Raw genomic sequence first — 17046 nt, 5'->3', positions numbered from 1 at the left:
TACACTATATATTTATACAATATATCTATATATATACCATATATATATATATAAAATATATATATATATACAATATATATATATATATACATATATATATATATACATATATATATATATATAATATATATATATATATACAATATCTATATATATATATCCAATATATATATATATCAATATAATATATACAATATATATATATATATATATATATATACAATATATATATATATATATATTATATATATACAATATATATATATATATATATATATATATATATATACAATATATATCAGCTACAATGTATTGTATTTTCTATTTTTATTTCTATGTCTAGTTATATTTGTAATATATTATGTATAATGTCATTGTGTTGTGTAATGGTTTAATAAAGTATTGATTGGGTATTATCTGATGGTGATGATTGATTTAGGTATGTTTCTCCATTTTCTCATTTTGTATATATACATATATATATATATACAATATACATATACATATATACAATATATATATATATTCTCATCACCTAAAGGAAGACAGTATATTTATAAGGAGCATTCATGAATAAGTCTACCTCTGTATATAAATACAGTCTATAACAAGGAACAGCGGAATATTTTTCTTTCTGTGGAATGTATGGAAGAAACATTGCATTAAATTGTTATCTGAATGAAGTGACAAAAGTGAACAGAAATGTATTCATGGAAATGAAAAACACTTTATCATTGTGAAGTGTATGATAAGTAATTCACTCATGATGAATAATTTAAGTGAATCAGAAAATCTTGATAAAGAAGAAAAGCCATATCACTGTAATATCTGCGGAAAATCATTTTCTTACAGTGGTGACATTGTTAGACACAAACGTACACATACGGGAGAGAAGCAATATCATTGTGAGATCTGTGGTAAATCATTCTCTCATAATAGTCATTTGGTTGATCACAATCGCATTCATACAGGTGAGAGGCCATATCATTGTGAAGCTCTCCGCATTGTGTGTAAGAGACGAACTCTATAACTGGTTGAAGTCCTTTACTTTCGGCCGAAAATAGGTTGTCACAGTTCTAGGACAGCACTCTTCGCCCTATGAGATGACATCTGGTGTACCACAGGGATCTGTTCTTGGCCCCCTTTTATTTGTTGCATATGTTAATGACATAGATGCCAACTTAAAGAATGCCACAGTGCTGAAATATGCAGATGACATCAAGCTGTACCTCGAAAGAAAGAGGTCAGATCCTGTACACTATAGATCTCTATTGCAAGCAGACCTGGACAAAATGCAGCAGTGGATCATGGACTGGCAACTCAAGCTGGCTGTGGACAAATGTACCACCATGCATTTTGGGAGAAGCCCAGCGTCCACCTACTCCCTCCACAACACTAGTCTCAAAAAATCTTCATGTGAACGTGACCTGGGTGTTATTGTCGACAGTGATTTGCGTTGGACAAAACACATCGCTAAAATTGTCAAGAAGGCTGAGGGTGTCTTGGCATCACTCACCAAATCCTTTGTGAGTCGCTCTCCGACTATCAATCTGCGGCTTTATATAGCTATGGTAAGACCTCACCTGGAATTTGCATCACTGCTCTGGAACCTCTATCTTGCCCAGGATATCAATCGTCTGGAAGCCGTTCAGCGATACGCAACCAAAAGAATACCCTCCATCAGGCATTTGCCATATCCTGAACGCCTTGCTTCCCTGGGCATGGACACATTGAAACTCCGACGTCTGGCAGCTGACTTGGCAGACACCCATAAAATTATTAACCATCTTACGAACAATAACTCTGAACACCTTTTCAAACTCCACCTGTCAAACACCCGTGGACATATTTAATAAGGCAGAAAACAGCACAGCTCCCATGACTTCAGGAAACATTTTTTCACGCTGAGAGTTGCTGAAGCATGGAACAATCCTCCAGCATCAGTTGTTAGTTGTCGGAGCACTGCATCCTTCAAAACTTCCATGCTTTCTGAGATTCGCCAACACTACACCTGATTTTCTCCTTCCCTCTATACACACGCAAGCATGTATCTGACTCATACACTGTTCACTTTCCAGACATTTGTACATTACTGCATATGCTTTATACGCACTTTCTGACAAGTTGTGGTGCACCTGAGCACCGTATACAATAATTTCATTATATATAAAATACTTATTGACAACTTACCGTATTCAGACAAAAACTACAAATCACAGACCGATAACTAATTAGTCTAATTAATAATAATGATGTCAATTTCAAAGCACCTTGCACACACAGAAGACAGTAAGTGTATGACGTCATCAAGAGTGAAAGCACACTGTTTTGTGGCCGACCGGAATGAGCAATTCATACAGGAGAGAAACCTTACCATTGTGATATCTGTGGTAAACCATTCTCTCGTAATAGTCAATTTGTTAGTCACAATCGCACTCATACAGGAGAGAAACCTTGTCATTGTGATATCTGTGGTAAGTTACTCCCTTGTAAGAGTCAATTGACTAAGCACAAACGTGTTCATACAGGAAAGACACCATATCAGTGTGATATCTGTGGAAAATCGTTTTCTCGAAATAGTCATTTGGTTACTCACAATCGCCTTCATACAGGAGAGAAACCTTATCATTGTGAGATCTGTGGTGAGTCATTTTCTCAAAGGCATCAGTTGAATAGACACACGCATACACATGCAGTAGAGAAGCCATAACCTTGCATTACTTGTTGTAATTCATTTTTTGCAAATGGTGTTGTAACTACACACGAAAATCTTCATGAATGCTCCTTATAAATATGCTGTCTTCCTCTAGGTGATGAGAATATCAAAGACACTTCTGAATGTAGAGATTTCCTTCATGTCAACATGTTGTGATATTCTGAAATAGGAAAAGAAGCAGTAAGATAAAACTGGATAGTTGACCAACATAAGTAATTCAACATTGCAGATTTTATATCACTACCATTGTCATGCATTTACTGTCCATGCTTGCATAAGTAGATTGAGTTGGAAGGTGTTAGAAGCTAATGGGAATGGAGCTAGCCAAAACGAAAATATAGTGGGCATAACATGACCAGAGTAGTGAGTTGATGCCATCCAGAATTTCGCAGAGCAAAGTTGCCACAAGTGAAATGGGCTGTTTATGAAGTGATCAGAGTTAATGATAAAGAAGCATTGTTACTCGTCTGCCGCCTTTCCGCTAACTAATTAAAACTCCCACTTCTCTTCATGGGCACTGAACTTCCCTCTAGGATCCATACGTGCCCACCCTGAAGGGCTGGAGAATGCCCCTCCCACCTAACCAGGAGTCCCTTCTCTGAAGACCAGCTTGCTAGCTAGCCCACAGTGAAGGCCCCTCTTTATATTTAGTCTGTCAAAACTTGGTGCCCCAAACATCTTTCCGTTAAAAAAAAAATCATTATCATTATTATTATTATCATCAACATTAATATTTTACAAACCCCAAAAAGTAGAGTCGACTCATCGAGCAAAATCCTGACTCCGAATACATCTTACAATTTCATGAGTCCTTCAATTTAAAAAGGGACAACAGTAATTATACTCCTTCCTCTAGCAGGTGTTACGACCACTCACGGAAATGGTGACACACGTCTTTGTGAGCAGGAAGGATCTCCTCAGTAGAATCAATAGCTGCAAGCCCTCTGAAGACCTCACAGGTTGTGTCCGGGTAGAATGGATATAATTCGCCTCTACTCATCTATAGACAGAGATTTTCTTGTGGGGTGCTTGTAAAGACAAGAACATTACATACGTTGGTGAGACATCTAGAAGCATTGCAGGGGGATGAAATAAAAATTAGAGGCAGCATGACCACATAACCAGTCCTCCATACTCTACCAAAGGTACTACTCAAAGACTGGTCCCGGTGCGCGTACTCGTGACTGGTCGATCCTTCAACGACTACCTAGCGCGAGTATGCAAATTAACAGATGCACGCATAATAATATATGTATATAATGGCTGAATATATATCAAATAAAATGGGTTTTGTCTTAAACAAAGTAAATAAAAGACTCAACAAAAGAAATTACTTACTTTGTGTTTTATTTTCTTTGTTTAAAAAATTTATTTGCTAAAAGAAACCTCATACATGTCTAGCCCATGCGAGTGTGATTTTTAGTCGCGCACTCGAGTTATGTATTCTTTGTAAGATCGACTAGTCACGACTAGCTAGCACCGGGACCACTCTTGTAGAAAAGAACCCATATATATATATATACTAGCAGCATAGCCCAGCGTTGCCCGGGTATGTAAGCGCCCCTAGTAGGCAACGACTAATCCCAATCTTGTCCTTTCCCTCTAGGGAACGAAGGCGCATGTGTAGGCTGCAATGTCTTCTCTTCACTCCCAAATAACTATCAAACAGCTATCGATAATTCAACCCAACCAATTCCTACCAGGAAGAAGTTACATTCAAGACTTCTGCCAATAGCTGTTGCAGCCGCAAGTTATTCAAATACATCTTTTTGTTTTAACTTTCTTTATAACTACCACCCCAAACGTTTTACCTTAAATTTTTGACGTACCCTAAGGGTCCTCGGACGCTACTTGCAAACTCTTGGTTTATTATAAACCGCTTTTGTCGTGTGCACCAAAAAACCTTTTCCATTCGCTTGTTCAGTTTGGTCACTTTTGACTTTTTTGGGACACTTACCCCACGTGTTCCGAGAGTTAAAAAGGTCGAGTTGCGTCCCCTAGACAGTCTGTAGAAAATGTGTTGCATATAAAAAGCTTAGATTCTCGACCCCATGTCGAATTTATCGATTTTTTTTCAGAACTAGGGGAACTTTTCAAAATTTTCGCTGCGTTAGTTTTGAATTATGACATTGGGCTATGTGTGTGTCAAGTTTCATCAGAACCAGTTGAAAGCCGTGGTCAGGGTGAGGGTACAACCTGACAGACAGACAAACTGCCGTTTATATATAGAGATATATATATATACTAGCAGTATCGCCCGGCGTTGCTCAGGTTTGTAAGGGAAATAACTATAAAGCATTTTTAGAGAGTTATAGCCAAAAAATAGCAAAAAAATGGAAAAAAATGATGGTAAATTTTTTTTTAGTTAAAAAAGGTGGAGTTGCGTCCCCTAGACAGTTTGTGTTTCTGATTCTGGACCCCATGTCGAATTTATCGATTTTTTTCAGAACTGGGGGAACTTTTCAAAATTTTCGCTGCGTTAGTTTTGAATTATGACATTGGGCTATGTGTGTGTCAAGTTTCATCAGAATCGGTTGAAAGCCGTGGTCAGGGTGAAGGTACAAGCAAACAGACACACAGAAACACGCACAGACAAACTGCCGTTTATATATAGAGAGATATATAGTAGGTAGTAGTCGCGAAGACTGAACCCGGTTTGCACAGACGCGCATCTGCGCAAGCCAGTCGTAGGTAGTCGATCCTACAGCGACTTGCGTATGCAAATGAGCTGATTGGCGCAACATTGCAAAAACTAAGTTAATAGCGAGCCCCTACTGGAGCTTAGGAAATATTTTTCAATGATATTCGGTGTATATTATTTTAAAGACAATTGCTTTTTTTTTTTTTCATTACAAAAGAATTAGAAGCATTGAAAAACATGTTTTTCAAAGTAGAACACTACAGGCAACAATTCACTTGTGTTTAGTTTGAACTAGCAGCATAGCCCGGCGTTGCCCGGGTATGTAAGAGCCCCTAGTAGGCAACGACTAATCCCAATCTATTTCTTTCCCTCTAGGGAACGAAGGCACATGTGTAGGTTGCAATGTCTTCTCTTCACTCGAATACTTCTGTGTATACGATGTTCCTAGCTGTCTCCCGATTGCAAGTTGCAAAAACTACAACAGAAAATGTGTCGCATATAAAAAGCTTAGATTCTCGACCCCCATGTCGAATTTATCGATTTTTTTCAGAACTGGGGGAACTTTTCAAAATTTTCGCTGCGTTAGTTTTGAATTATGACATTGGGCTATGTGTGTGTCAAGTTTCATCAGAACCAGTTGAAAGCCGTGGTCAGACACACAGACAGACAAACTGCCGTTTATATATAGAGAAGATAGCTACGGCAAACAGCAGCATGAAAATTCAAAAAGAAGTTTTAAAAAATTGGCTTAACCCCTCCCCAACAAGGTAATTTTACTGTAGGCTTCAACAGGAAAATCGGTTACTGGTGACAAGCCAACAACGTGGGGTCAGAATTTATTTGCCAGGCAGATAGAGGAAGGGTAGTACAGTGACAGAACACCGACGAAGATAACACTAATTGCCTCGTATGAAATGGTTCACTGCGTTAACTTATGAGGCTCCTGTCAACGACCAAGTCTCTTCAATGTAAACTTATAGTAACCAAATTTCCACCACGTAGAAATAAAACATTTCTATGAAGTAAAGGGTTATTTTACGTCTGGTTAAAAATAAACTCCTTTGATCAGGTCTGCACGACCAGGGCAGTGTTGGGACACTTCAGTTTGGAAGTTATTAATTAAGACGAGGTACGTTCTGAGTTCAAATTCCGTCGAGGCTGACTTTAACCTTTTATTCCTTCTGGGTCGATAAATTAAGTACCAGTTAAATATTGATGCCGATATGATCGACCATTGACCGCCCTCAAATTTCAGGTCTTGTATCTAAAGAAGAAAATATTATTTAAGACGAATTAATATATTTTCCTTATATTTTTATGTTTTCGCTTCGAAATGATTACTGTAACATCGAAAGATTCACAGAATTCTACGATTTACAATATTATTATTAGTATTATTATCATCATTAAAGCCTTAAAGTAAATCTTTGTCAACTTACCCTGTTCAGATAGAAACTGTGAGTCAGTTAATTAAGCACCTTAATTAATAATTGGAGCTTGGTTGATGTAGTGTAGAAGTTATTTCCCTTTGTATGATTGTATTTCTTGAATTCTCCAATAGATGTCTCTACTGACTGGTTGGATTCGTTCCAGCATTTTTGTCTGTTCCCTTATGTTAACTACCAGCAGTGTAACCCGGCGTTGCTCGGGTTCTTTTCGACCCTTTAGAATTGGAATTTTTGAAAAGTAAAAATGTTGCATTATGTAGCTTGTTATTCTCTTAAAGTGAACATTTTTCTGGTTGAAATAAACCGAAAAATGGCGACACAACAATAAAAAAATCGTAAAAAATAGGGATTTACAAAGAAAAAGAAGCACCTTTTTGATGTAAATAATTTTTGGTGTTAACATGGTCCGATTTGAATTTTATCTGCTACGGAATGAAGAGCAAGCCTTCTTCTATCATACTCTCAATTTTGGTCAACTTGCTCCGCAGGGTCTCGGAGGAGATAGTGTTAGTTGGAGGCTACCAAACCTGCCATACACAGACAACTTCAGCTTTATAACATAGAGATTTCACTTTCAATTCTTTTTTTTTTTATTTTCACCTGGTCATTTTAAGAAAGTTTACTAATATACTCTGTTACAAAATACTGGTCCCCAGATACCGGAACCATGCAATTGGTTATTGGTGTAATTTATAGAGATTTTCGTCTCAAATTGCCCACTGCCGGCCTCAATTTCATTATCTTCACTGTAGAATATGTTATTTTCTAAATCTATTTCATCATCGTCAACTTCAATGTCGTCAACGTAAGACATACTCTTTTACTTATTTCAGTCATGTGACTGAGGCCATGCTGGAACACCGCCTTTAGTCGAGCAAATCGACCCCGGGACTAATTCTTTGTAAGCCTAGTACTTATTCTATCAGTCACTTTTGCCATATCGACTGGCCTCCGTGCCGGTGGCACACAACAAACACCATCCGATTGTGATTTATAGTCGCGCACTCGCGTTAAGATTGACTAGTCACGACTAGCTAGCACCGGGACCTCGCTTGTAGAAAAGTACCGATATATATATACAGATATATGATTTTTTTTCTTTTAACTTTCTCAACACATCGAAACAAATAAATGTACATAATACGACACATATATAATAGAAATGTTTAAATAAATACTTACATAGTAATAGATATGGAGAGAAAGAGTGAACGAGGAAGATGTGAGAACTGGAGTCAGAGTGGACAACGACAGCTTCAAGAGAATTTCTAGGTTTCTACAACAAACGTTAATTAATATTTTTCAGGTCCACATAATCGTAAATGCTGTATCTGTTTGTTTAGACAGTTAATTACCAATTATTTGTATATATTTGATTGGATTTTCTCTTAAATATCAGTTGTCAAGAGGAACTGATCAAACAATCAAGGTGCGTGAGAAACAAGAACAAGAAATACACTTAATGAGGAAGAGTTTTTACAATGAAGAACGGGAACTAACTCCAGTCTTCAAAGAATTGCGGCTCTACTTTAATAGATTTTGGATTTTGTGAAAGAGATTTCTTCAATATTCGGCTTCATCACTGTTATGTGTTGTTTCGTTCTAATGGGATAGACAACTTAATACGAAGCATAGTTATTCTTTTACGTGTTTATTTACTTTTTCATGTTACAAGAACTGGACTACATTCAGCACAGCGACACTTATATAACTCTAGACACAGCGTAGTAATACTTATAAAATAGTGCCAAAAGCGGGGAAGCATTCCACGCACGCACGCCCACGCATATATATGAATGTGTAACATCCCTTCTTCTTGAAAAAAGGGTTCTTTTGGCAATGAAGACAAATATAGTAGTCTTCCTTACTCTAATGGATTGTCAGCGTGAGGTGGCACTCCTGCAGCAGAAACCATGAGATTATTCTGCCTCTGCTTTGTAATCGAGCAGAATTAGTTACTTATCTTTTCATTATTTTTCTTCTTTTCTTTTGAAAAAACTTTATCATGAACAAAAAGAGAAAATATTTTTTCTTTAACGGTATCGAACCGGTGGCAGGATGTTCTTTTTCCATCTGGTTGATCTTGTGCTTCACACCGGTGTCTGAGGTGTGTTGTTGGGCTGCTGATGGGTGGTTGGTGCCCATTGGGATGATGATTCTGTGGGTGTTGTCACTGATGCAGTAGGTGTTGTACTCGTTGTCTGCTGATGGGTGGTTGTTACATTTATAATGTGGTGGACCTTTATGCTTAGTCCTTCCATCTCCTGTTTATCATGTGAGGATAGTCTGGAAAGAACATCCGCCAATATCAGGTCTTTTCCTGGCTTGTACCTGATATCATAGTCGTAGGTTTGAAGCCGTAACAGTAATCTTTGCAGTCTGGCTGGTGCTTTTGTCAGGTTCTTTCTATGTATTTGTTCTAGCGGTCGATGGTCTGTTTCAATATTGAAATATCTTCCATACAGGTATGTATGGAACTTTTCACATCCATATACTACTGCCAGGAGTTCCCTTTCAATATTTCCGTACATTGTCTCTGTGGGCGAGAGAGCTTTCGAGGCATATGCAATGGGCTTACCTTCCTGTATCAGTGCTGCGCCAACTCCTCTCATAGAAGCATCGACTTGGAGTGTTACTGCTTTGCGTCTGTCATAGTATTGCAGAGTTGTCTCCTTACTGATGAGCTTTTTGATTGCTTTGAAATCCTGTGTGTGTGAAGCACACCAATCAAACTCTACGTCATCTTTGTTTAGTTCTCGGAGATGTGCAGTGTGATCGGCCAGCTTGGGCATGAAGGCTCCCATGTTGTGAATGAGTCCTAGGAAGCTCCTGAGTTCCTTCTTGTCTTTAGGTTCTTTGATGTCTCTGATGGCTTCCACTTTAGTGGGGTCTGGTTTCACTCCCTCTGCAGAGTATATAATTCCAAAGAATTTGCACTCCTTTGCTTTGATCACACACTTGTCTGCATTGAGTTTGATGCCTGCTTGTCGGGTTTTCTCCATAGCTTCATGTAAATTGAAGTCATGTGTGGTCTCATCCTTGCCATGCACTTGGATGTCATCTGCTATTCCAATTGCTCCCTTGCAGCCTTGGTAGGTCTCATATATTTGGCACTGGTAAACATCTTGGCTCACCTTCAATCCAAATGGGAGTCGGTTGAATCGATATCTGCCAAATGGTGTGTTGAAGGTAGTGAGCATGGATGACTCTTTGTCTATCTTTACATTCCAGTACCCATTACTGGCATCCAGTTTGCGGAATAATTTGGACCCAGTCAATGATGGTGGGATTTCTTCAAGGGTTCGAATTGGATGGTACTCTCTTTTTAATGCCTTGTTCAGGTCCCTTGGGTCGAGGCATATCTGTAGGCTACCATTGGGTTTTTCTTTGATTACAATTGAATTCACCCTGTCTGTTGGTTGTGTCACTTTGGTGATTATTTCTTTTTTTTCCATTCTGTCCAACTCTGTCTTCAGCTTCTCTTTTAGTTCTAGAGGGACGCGGCGAGGTGGGTGAACAATTGGTTTGATATTGGGGTCGACTGTTATATGGTATCTACATTTCACAAAGCACCCGACTGTATCGTCAAAGCATTCAGGGTACATGCTTATCAGTTCTTCTTTGTTTGTGATTGGTGGTCGGTCTTTGATAGGCATATCTCTGTCAATCCTGCTCGGAGTTGCCTTCACTTCAACATTGATTGACACAATATTTAGCTTTTTGCAGGTATTGAGTCCAAGAATTGCTTGACCTTCTGTTGTTGTGACATAAAAAGAACACTTGATTGTTTTTCCTTTGTGTGTCCCTGTGATTGTTGTTTTGCCCAGTTGTGGAATCCTGGTACCTCCGTACGCAGTGAGGATTACATCATTTGGTGTGAGGACTCCTTCTTTGATTTTATCCTCTCGTGTCATGTGTTCTGGGAACACCTTTTTGTAGAGGTTGACAGGCAAGATATCACTCTGGGCTCCAGTCTCAATCTTCAGCCTTAAGTCAATGTTTATTCGTTTCTTGCCAGACTTCTTTTGTATTCTTATTGTTGTGTATGCCTCATTTTTTTTCTTGTCGCCATTTCCCATCTCATGCACATTTATTGTGCCGACTGCCAAGAATTCCTCCTCTGAGGTGTTTTGTTCCTGTAGTTGTGCATGTATATCTCTTTGTCTTCTCTTTGAAAATTGGGGCTTGTATTTCTGGGATTTTGCCAACCTACACATTTTTTCCCAGTGGTTAGGTTTTCCACATGCTTTGCAGTGTGTACCGAATGCAGGACATTTCATCCGGTTATCGAACTCATGCTCTGTACCACAGTACTGGCATGTTCTTTGTTTGCGGGTATGTTTCGTCCTGTGCCTAGATACAATATCTACACTGCTGCCTAGTGAGCTTGTTTGTAAGGTGAGGCCATTTGTTTGGTAGTGGCTTCGAATGTTCTTGCAGTGTCTACTGCTTCTATCAACTGGAGAGCGTCCATACCTATGAGGGATTTCTGAACTTCTTTATGAGCACACCCCCATATTAATTGATCAACAATTCTTTTGTCCTTATCTTTGAATTTGCATTTTTCGGCAATGTTCTTTAGTCTGGACAGGAAATTGTCACTCGTTTCTTGTGGGTCTTGTTTCAGGATCTGGAATTCGAATCTGTGAATTCTATGGTTCGATCTGGGCTCTAGGTGCCTTTCAAATTTCTCTAAAAGTGTGTCTGGGTTATTGCAATCCGATTCTGACATGTCCCAGCTATTGAATTGGTCTAGGCCCTTCTCTCCCGTCCATAAAAGAATGTAGCTCACCTTTTCATCTTCAGTCGTGCCTTTCAGGAAACTTTTGAAAGCTAGTTGAGTTTTCTGTTTGAATTTCTTAAACGCTTCCACGATATCATCGGAGTCCCAGTTCATGTTTGGATGTAGATTCATCTGTACGGTGACGGGGGTCGCCATTTTTGATTCTCGTGTATGTGTGTCCGAAGACGAAGCGATGTTTTGTTTGTTAATTTCTGGTTCGTTGTTTCTGTTTTGTTGTAAAGGCACAGTTTCCGATTAATCATTTACCGCTGCCACCATGTTATGTGTTGTATCCTTCTAATGGGATAAACAACCAATATGAAGCCATTGTTATTCTTTTACGTGTTTATTTACTTTTTCATGTTACACAAACTGGACTACATTCAGCGTAGTGATACATATATACTTTAGACACAGTTCGTACTGTTACTAACAAAATAGTGCCAAAAGTGCGGATGTATTCTACATACATATACCTGCATATACACATAGATATGAATGTGTAACACTGTGGTTTAAAGTTTGATCTTTCTTACCCATTTAGAAAACAATATTTGGAAGCTGTCATTTTGTTCATGTAAAAAAAGGGGTGTGAAATATCAAATTATTGTGATTTTGTACTTTTTATACAGAAATTCATACGATTCTGCAATACGTGACATAAAAAACTTTGTTCAATTAAAAACAAATTACTTTTAACTATGCACTGTCCATCACTATTTCCTCCACCACAACCATCATCTCTCTATCTCTGTGCCTTAAATCTCACCATCAGAACATCACCACTCTGCTAAAATTATATTGCTAACTTCTCTATATCATCAACTTCAACTAACGTTTTTAACGATGTAATAAATATTATATGTATCCCCTATCACATATTATGTACACTTCTCTCTGTCCCTCTTTCTATCTTATTCTAATATATGGGTGCTTGAAACACTCAGATAAGAATTGCTAGGACCAGTATTCCATTTGGGATATGCTTTTGAAATGGAAAGAAAGCATGCCCTTCTTTGGAAACGAATTGTGACTGAAGATGAAAAATGGATTGCATGCTTAATGTTGTGCAAAACTGATCCTGGAGTTTGAAGAAATATCCCCCAAGCAACCAAAGATGAATATCCATGGCAACACACCTGTGCTTTGTGGGATCATAAAGGCATTGTTTATTACGACCTTCTCCCATAAAACCAAACCATTAATTCTGATGTGTTCTGTCATCAACTGGCTAATTTGAACCAAAATATATCAAAGAACTGCGGCTGGAGATTACCAACAGAAAAGCATTAGTCTTCCAACAGGACAATGCCCGACCATTGTCAAAAAGAAAGGATTCACCCTATCTCCCTCATATTCCCTATAGTCTTCATTGTTATCATTTTTATGTCGTATGTTTTTTAAACCAATATTCTTTCACCAGATGCATTCTTAATTGAATTCTTTTCTTTTTGCTTTGCATCTTGTACAGATTTAAGTCTTTAATTTTATAAATATATATTTATATAATCTTTTAGCTGTTTATCCATTATCCAAAAACAAATGGTCCCGGTCACTAGTCATGGCCTCGGTGTCTAGTGAGGCAATGTATTGGGTTATTCCTGAAACCAAAACACTCTAAAGTGGAGCCTGTATTGTGTCTGCATCAAAAGATAGTCGCTCATCTGCTACTCACTGAAAACTGAAGGAAATTGGATTACGGTAATTACTTAATACACTTTATGCACAATTTTAGACACAGCACTCATAAAATAAATATTCGCTCATATTTTTCCAGTTTTCTCATGAACAGAAAAAAATTACATTTTAAAATTTACATGGGCACAATTTCTTGTATACTAAAACAAATACCTTATATGTAAAATATAGGGGTCAGAATTTAATGTAACTTTGCTTACTCTGAAAACCACATCAGTGGTAACTTGTAAGCCAAGGTGATGGGTCAGAGAGCCAATACACATTTCAATTTGTAGGTGTTGTAAAAAAAACTTTGTTCAAGTAAAAAAAACATTACTTTTCACTCTGTATTCACCATCACAACCACCACCATCATGTCTCTCTCTACCTTTCTTTAATCTCTCCATCAGAACATTACCCACCTTCTAAAATTATATTCCTAACTCTCCTCTATATCTCAACCTTCAACTAAATATGTCCCCCTATCACGTCATGCACGCTTCTCTCTCTTCCCGTCTCACTCATGGCCTTATCCTTTCTCTCCAATCACATGAAAGTGTTACTGACGACCTAAGTAATGTAATGACAAGCAGAATTATTATAAGACCACCTTCCTTTACTTTCCCCCCCCCTCACCCCACTACTCTAACTAACATAAATACACAAGTTGAACAAAGAAGCTTGTGATTACATATATACACGTACATTATTTTTGTGGGAGGTTTGGATAATATTTTTTGCAAGGTTATTACAAATCACACAAGGAGACCGGAGAAAAGTTTGATATTATTTATTCAGCATTACATGTGTTTCATTTCCTAATAGGAATCAAAATATTTTACATGTGTAGAAAACATGTAAGATATTTCCTATAAGAAATTCTTCAGACATACATGTGTCTGTATGTGTGTGTACCCTTGTCCAGATATTATGTGATGTTCGTAAAGGGCCATCATGACCGTCATACTTGTGCAGTTGTTCACTTCCAGTCTTCTGTGTAAAATATGTCTCACCAGGGAAAATATTTCCTTGCTTGGAAACAGGTGAGGATTGGTCACAAGAAAGGTACCCAGATGTAGAAAATCTGCATCAATGAATTCCATCTAATCCACAGAAGCAAGAATAGGAGAATGTTAAATGATGAGGATCATCATCATCGTGGTTCCTCTTCTGTATCAATGCATTTACATTTCAATAATTGATCATTTTCATAGATTGATTTAGCACAAATAGCTAAGGCTACAGTTATATCTTTCATATTAATAGGACTGTACAAACAATTCACCATTTTGAAAGAATGATTCAGGTTTAACATCACAGTGATAGGTTTTCCTTCCTCTGTCAATGCTCTTTTGATTCAATAATGGATGATTTCATGTCAAAGATTTACCATAGATGTTCATATAGTTTCTATATTCTGTGGATGTCTTTATGAGATACGTCCTTTGTCCTTCTGAGGAAATGTTGTACAACAAATATCACTGTGTTATGGACCCACTTCATAAGGAAAGACTTCTGTTTAAATCAGAAATGATTTTGTGTAAATGATTTGCCACAGATATCACTGTGAATTGATTTTTCTTGAGTGTGAATGCATTTGTGTATAGCTAAGTGACTGTTTCCAGAGAACATCTTACCATAGATATCACAGGGTTTCTACCCTGTATGAATACGGTTGTGGTGAGTTAAGCCACTGTTCTGAGAGAAAGGTTTACCACAGATATTACAAGGTTATGGTTCCGCCCCTGTATGAATATGCTTGTGTCTAGTTAAGCTACGGCTTTCAGAGAATGATGTACCACAGATATCACAGGTATATGGTTTCTCACCTGTATGAATCCATTTGTGAGTAGTTAAGCTACCGCTATAAGAGAATGATCTTCCACAGATATCACAGGAATATGGTTTCTCTTTTGTATGGATACTTTTGTGTTGAGTTAAGCCACTGTCCTGAGAGAATGACTTACCACAGATATCACAGTGATATGGTTTCTCCCCAGTATGAATACGTTTGTGTTTCGATAAGCTACCGCCACTACATAATGATTTACCACAGATATCACAGTTATATGTTTTGTCAACTGTATGAATACGTATGTGAAGAGCTAAGCTATGATAACGAGAGAATGATTTACCACAGACTTGACAGCAATATGGTTTCTCCCCTGTATGAATACCTTTGTGTCGAGTTAAGCTACTGCCATCAGAGAATGATTTACCACAGATATCACATTGATATGGTTTCTCCCCTGTATGAATACGCTTGTGTTTGGTTAAGCTACTGCCATCAGAGAATGATTTACTACAGATATCACAGTGATATGGTTTCTGCCCTGTATGGACTTGTTTGTGAATAGCTAAGCTTTGAGCATGAGAGAATGATTTACCACAGATACTACAGTGATATGGCTTCTCCCCTGTATGAATACGTTTGTGACGAGCAAAGCTACTCCTGTCAGACAATGATTTACCACAGACAGTACAGTGATATGGTGCTTCCCCTTCATGAATTTGTTTGTGTTGATTGAATTTACTTTCTTCTAAGAATGATTCTTTGCAGATGTCACAGTCATATGATGATTTTGTTAATTCTTCCGACATCTCTTCAAGAAAAATGAAATCAATCCTTCAAGTTGTACAGATCAACAACTTTTCAATAATATTTTTCCTCTCACCAAAATTTATGGATATTTTGCTTCTTTTGGCTTTTATAGTTTATTCCAAACAAATATCACTTCTCTTATATTTCTTCTAAATGTGGTCAATGCCAATACTAAAAAATGTCACAAATACTGTTTCAAAATCTATCAAAGTATATTTAAAAGAGAAAATTATCTCTTGCACATTTCAGAAGTAAAGAAATGCTTTCTCTCTCAGAGGAAATATTTTACTGTAATTCAGCAATGTTTTCTAGAAGCAGGATTATACGTTTGTAGAATATCTTTGCAGAGTCTTTCAAACATGATACATATTGATGATTCTTTAAAAGTAAAAAATACTTTTTAGCCAATTTCACGTGATTTTTCTGAAAGAATAGAAAAAATAATATAAGACATCAAGTATGTTTAAAAGGCAGATATTCAAAACTGCAAATTTACGACATTTCTGTTTTCATAAATTGTAGAAGTAATTCTTTATTTGAACCATTAAATTTATCCAATTTCTGCATTACCAAAATGTTTATAAATCTAATATACCAACTCCTGGAATATAAAGTCTGTCATAGACACACTTCCACACACACACCAATATACACTTGCGTCAGAAATTAATTAGCACTTCTCAAATTTCTACATTAAATAGGTTAAATCAATTGACCTATGAGCTGTTCAAAACGTCTTACGCGATGAGAAACCTTAGTATGGTGTGATTTCGGTCCTTGCGAGGCGCTACCTATATCTATTAAACAAAGGAAGATTTGTCTGCATCCGCACTCCAAGTTGTTGCACTGCTATGTCAACATCATAACGCTGTAGACTCTCAAACTGCTCTGCAAACAAAGTTACGTCATCGTTCTGCGCAACAGTGAACTCGCAACAAAGCAATAGTTCGAGATATGGCCACTAGGTGACAGCACATACCTTGAGTGAAGAGCAAATCAAGGGTGCTAATTAATTTCTGACGGTAGTGTACATATAAATGACACTAGATTTCTGATGTTTTCATTGCAGTCTTGTATCTTTGTTTGCTAAAACAGACATCGCTCTTTCTCTACCTTCATCATCATCGTTTAACATCTGCTTTCCACGCTGGCATGGGTTGTGAGGTTTGACTGAGGACT

The 17046-nt window shown here is 37.5% G+C and overlaps 2 protein-coding genes across 2 annotated transcripts in view; one reads left to right on the top strand and one right to left on the bottom strand.

The window, feature by feature from the left end:
* The first annotated feature begins 528 nt into the window (after window positions 1–528).
* The window catches only part of LOC118761357 (zinc finger protein 679-like), a 20036-nt gene continuing 3518 nt past the window's right edge, over window positions 529–17046 (top strand). The window contains exons 1-2 of the mRNA XM_036499195.1: window positions 529–875; window positions 2349–2369. Of these exons, the coding sequence (XP_036355088.1) occupies window positions 746–875; window positions 2349–2369 (151 nt within the window). The 5' untranslated portion in view covers window positions 529–745. The remainder of the gene's footprint in view (window positions 876–2348; window positions 2370–17046) is intronic.
* LOC118761356 (zinc finger protein 98-like) overlaps window positions 14246–17046 on the bottom strand; it is a 27128-nt gene continuing 24327 nt past the window's right edge. The window contains exon 3 of the mRNA XM_036499193.1: window positions 14246–15536. Within this exon, the coding sequence (XP_036355086.1) occupies window positions 14997–15536 (540 nt within the window). The 3' untranslated portion in view covers window positions 14246–14996. The remainder of the gene's footprint in view (window positions 15537–17046) is intronic.

Source organism: Octopus sinensis, unplaced genomic scaffold (assembly GCF_006345805.1).
Source record: "Octopus sinensis unplaced genomic scaffold, ASM634580v1 Contig12570_ERROPOS154238+, whole genome shotgun sequence".
Classification (NCBI taxonomy): domain Eukaryota; kingdom Metazoa; phylum Mollusca; class Cephalopoda; order Octopoda; family Octopodidae; genus Octopus; species Octopus sinensis.
The sequence above is the reverse complement of the archived record's forward strand: the minus strand, read 5'-3'. Positions and strand labels throughout refer to the sequence as shown.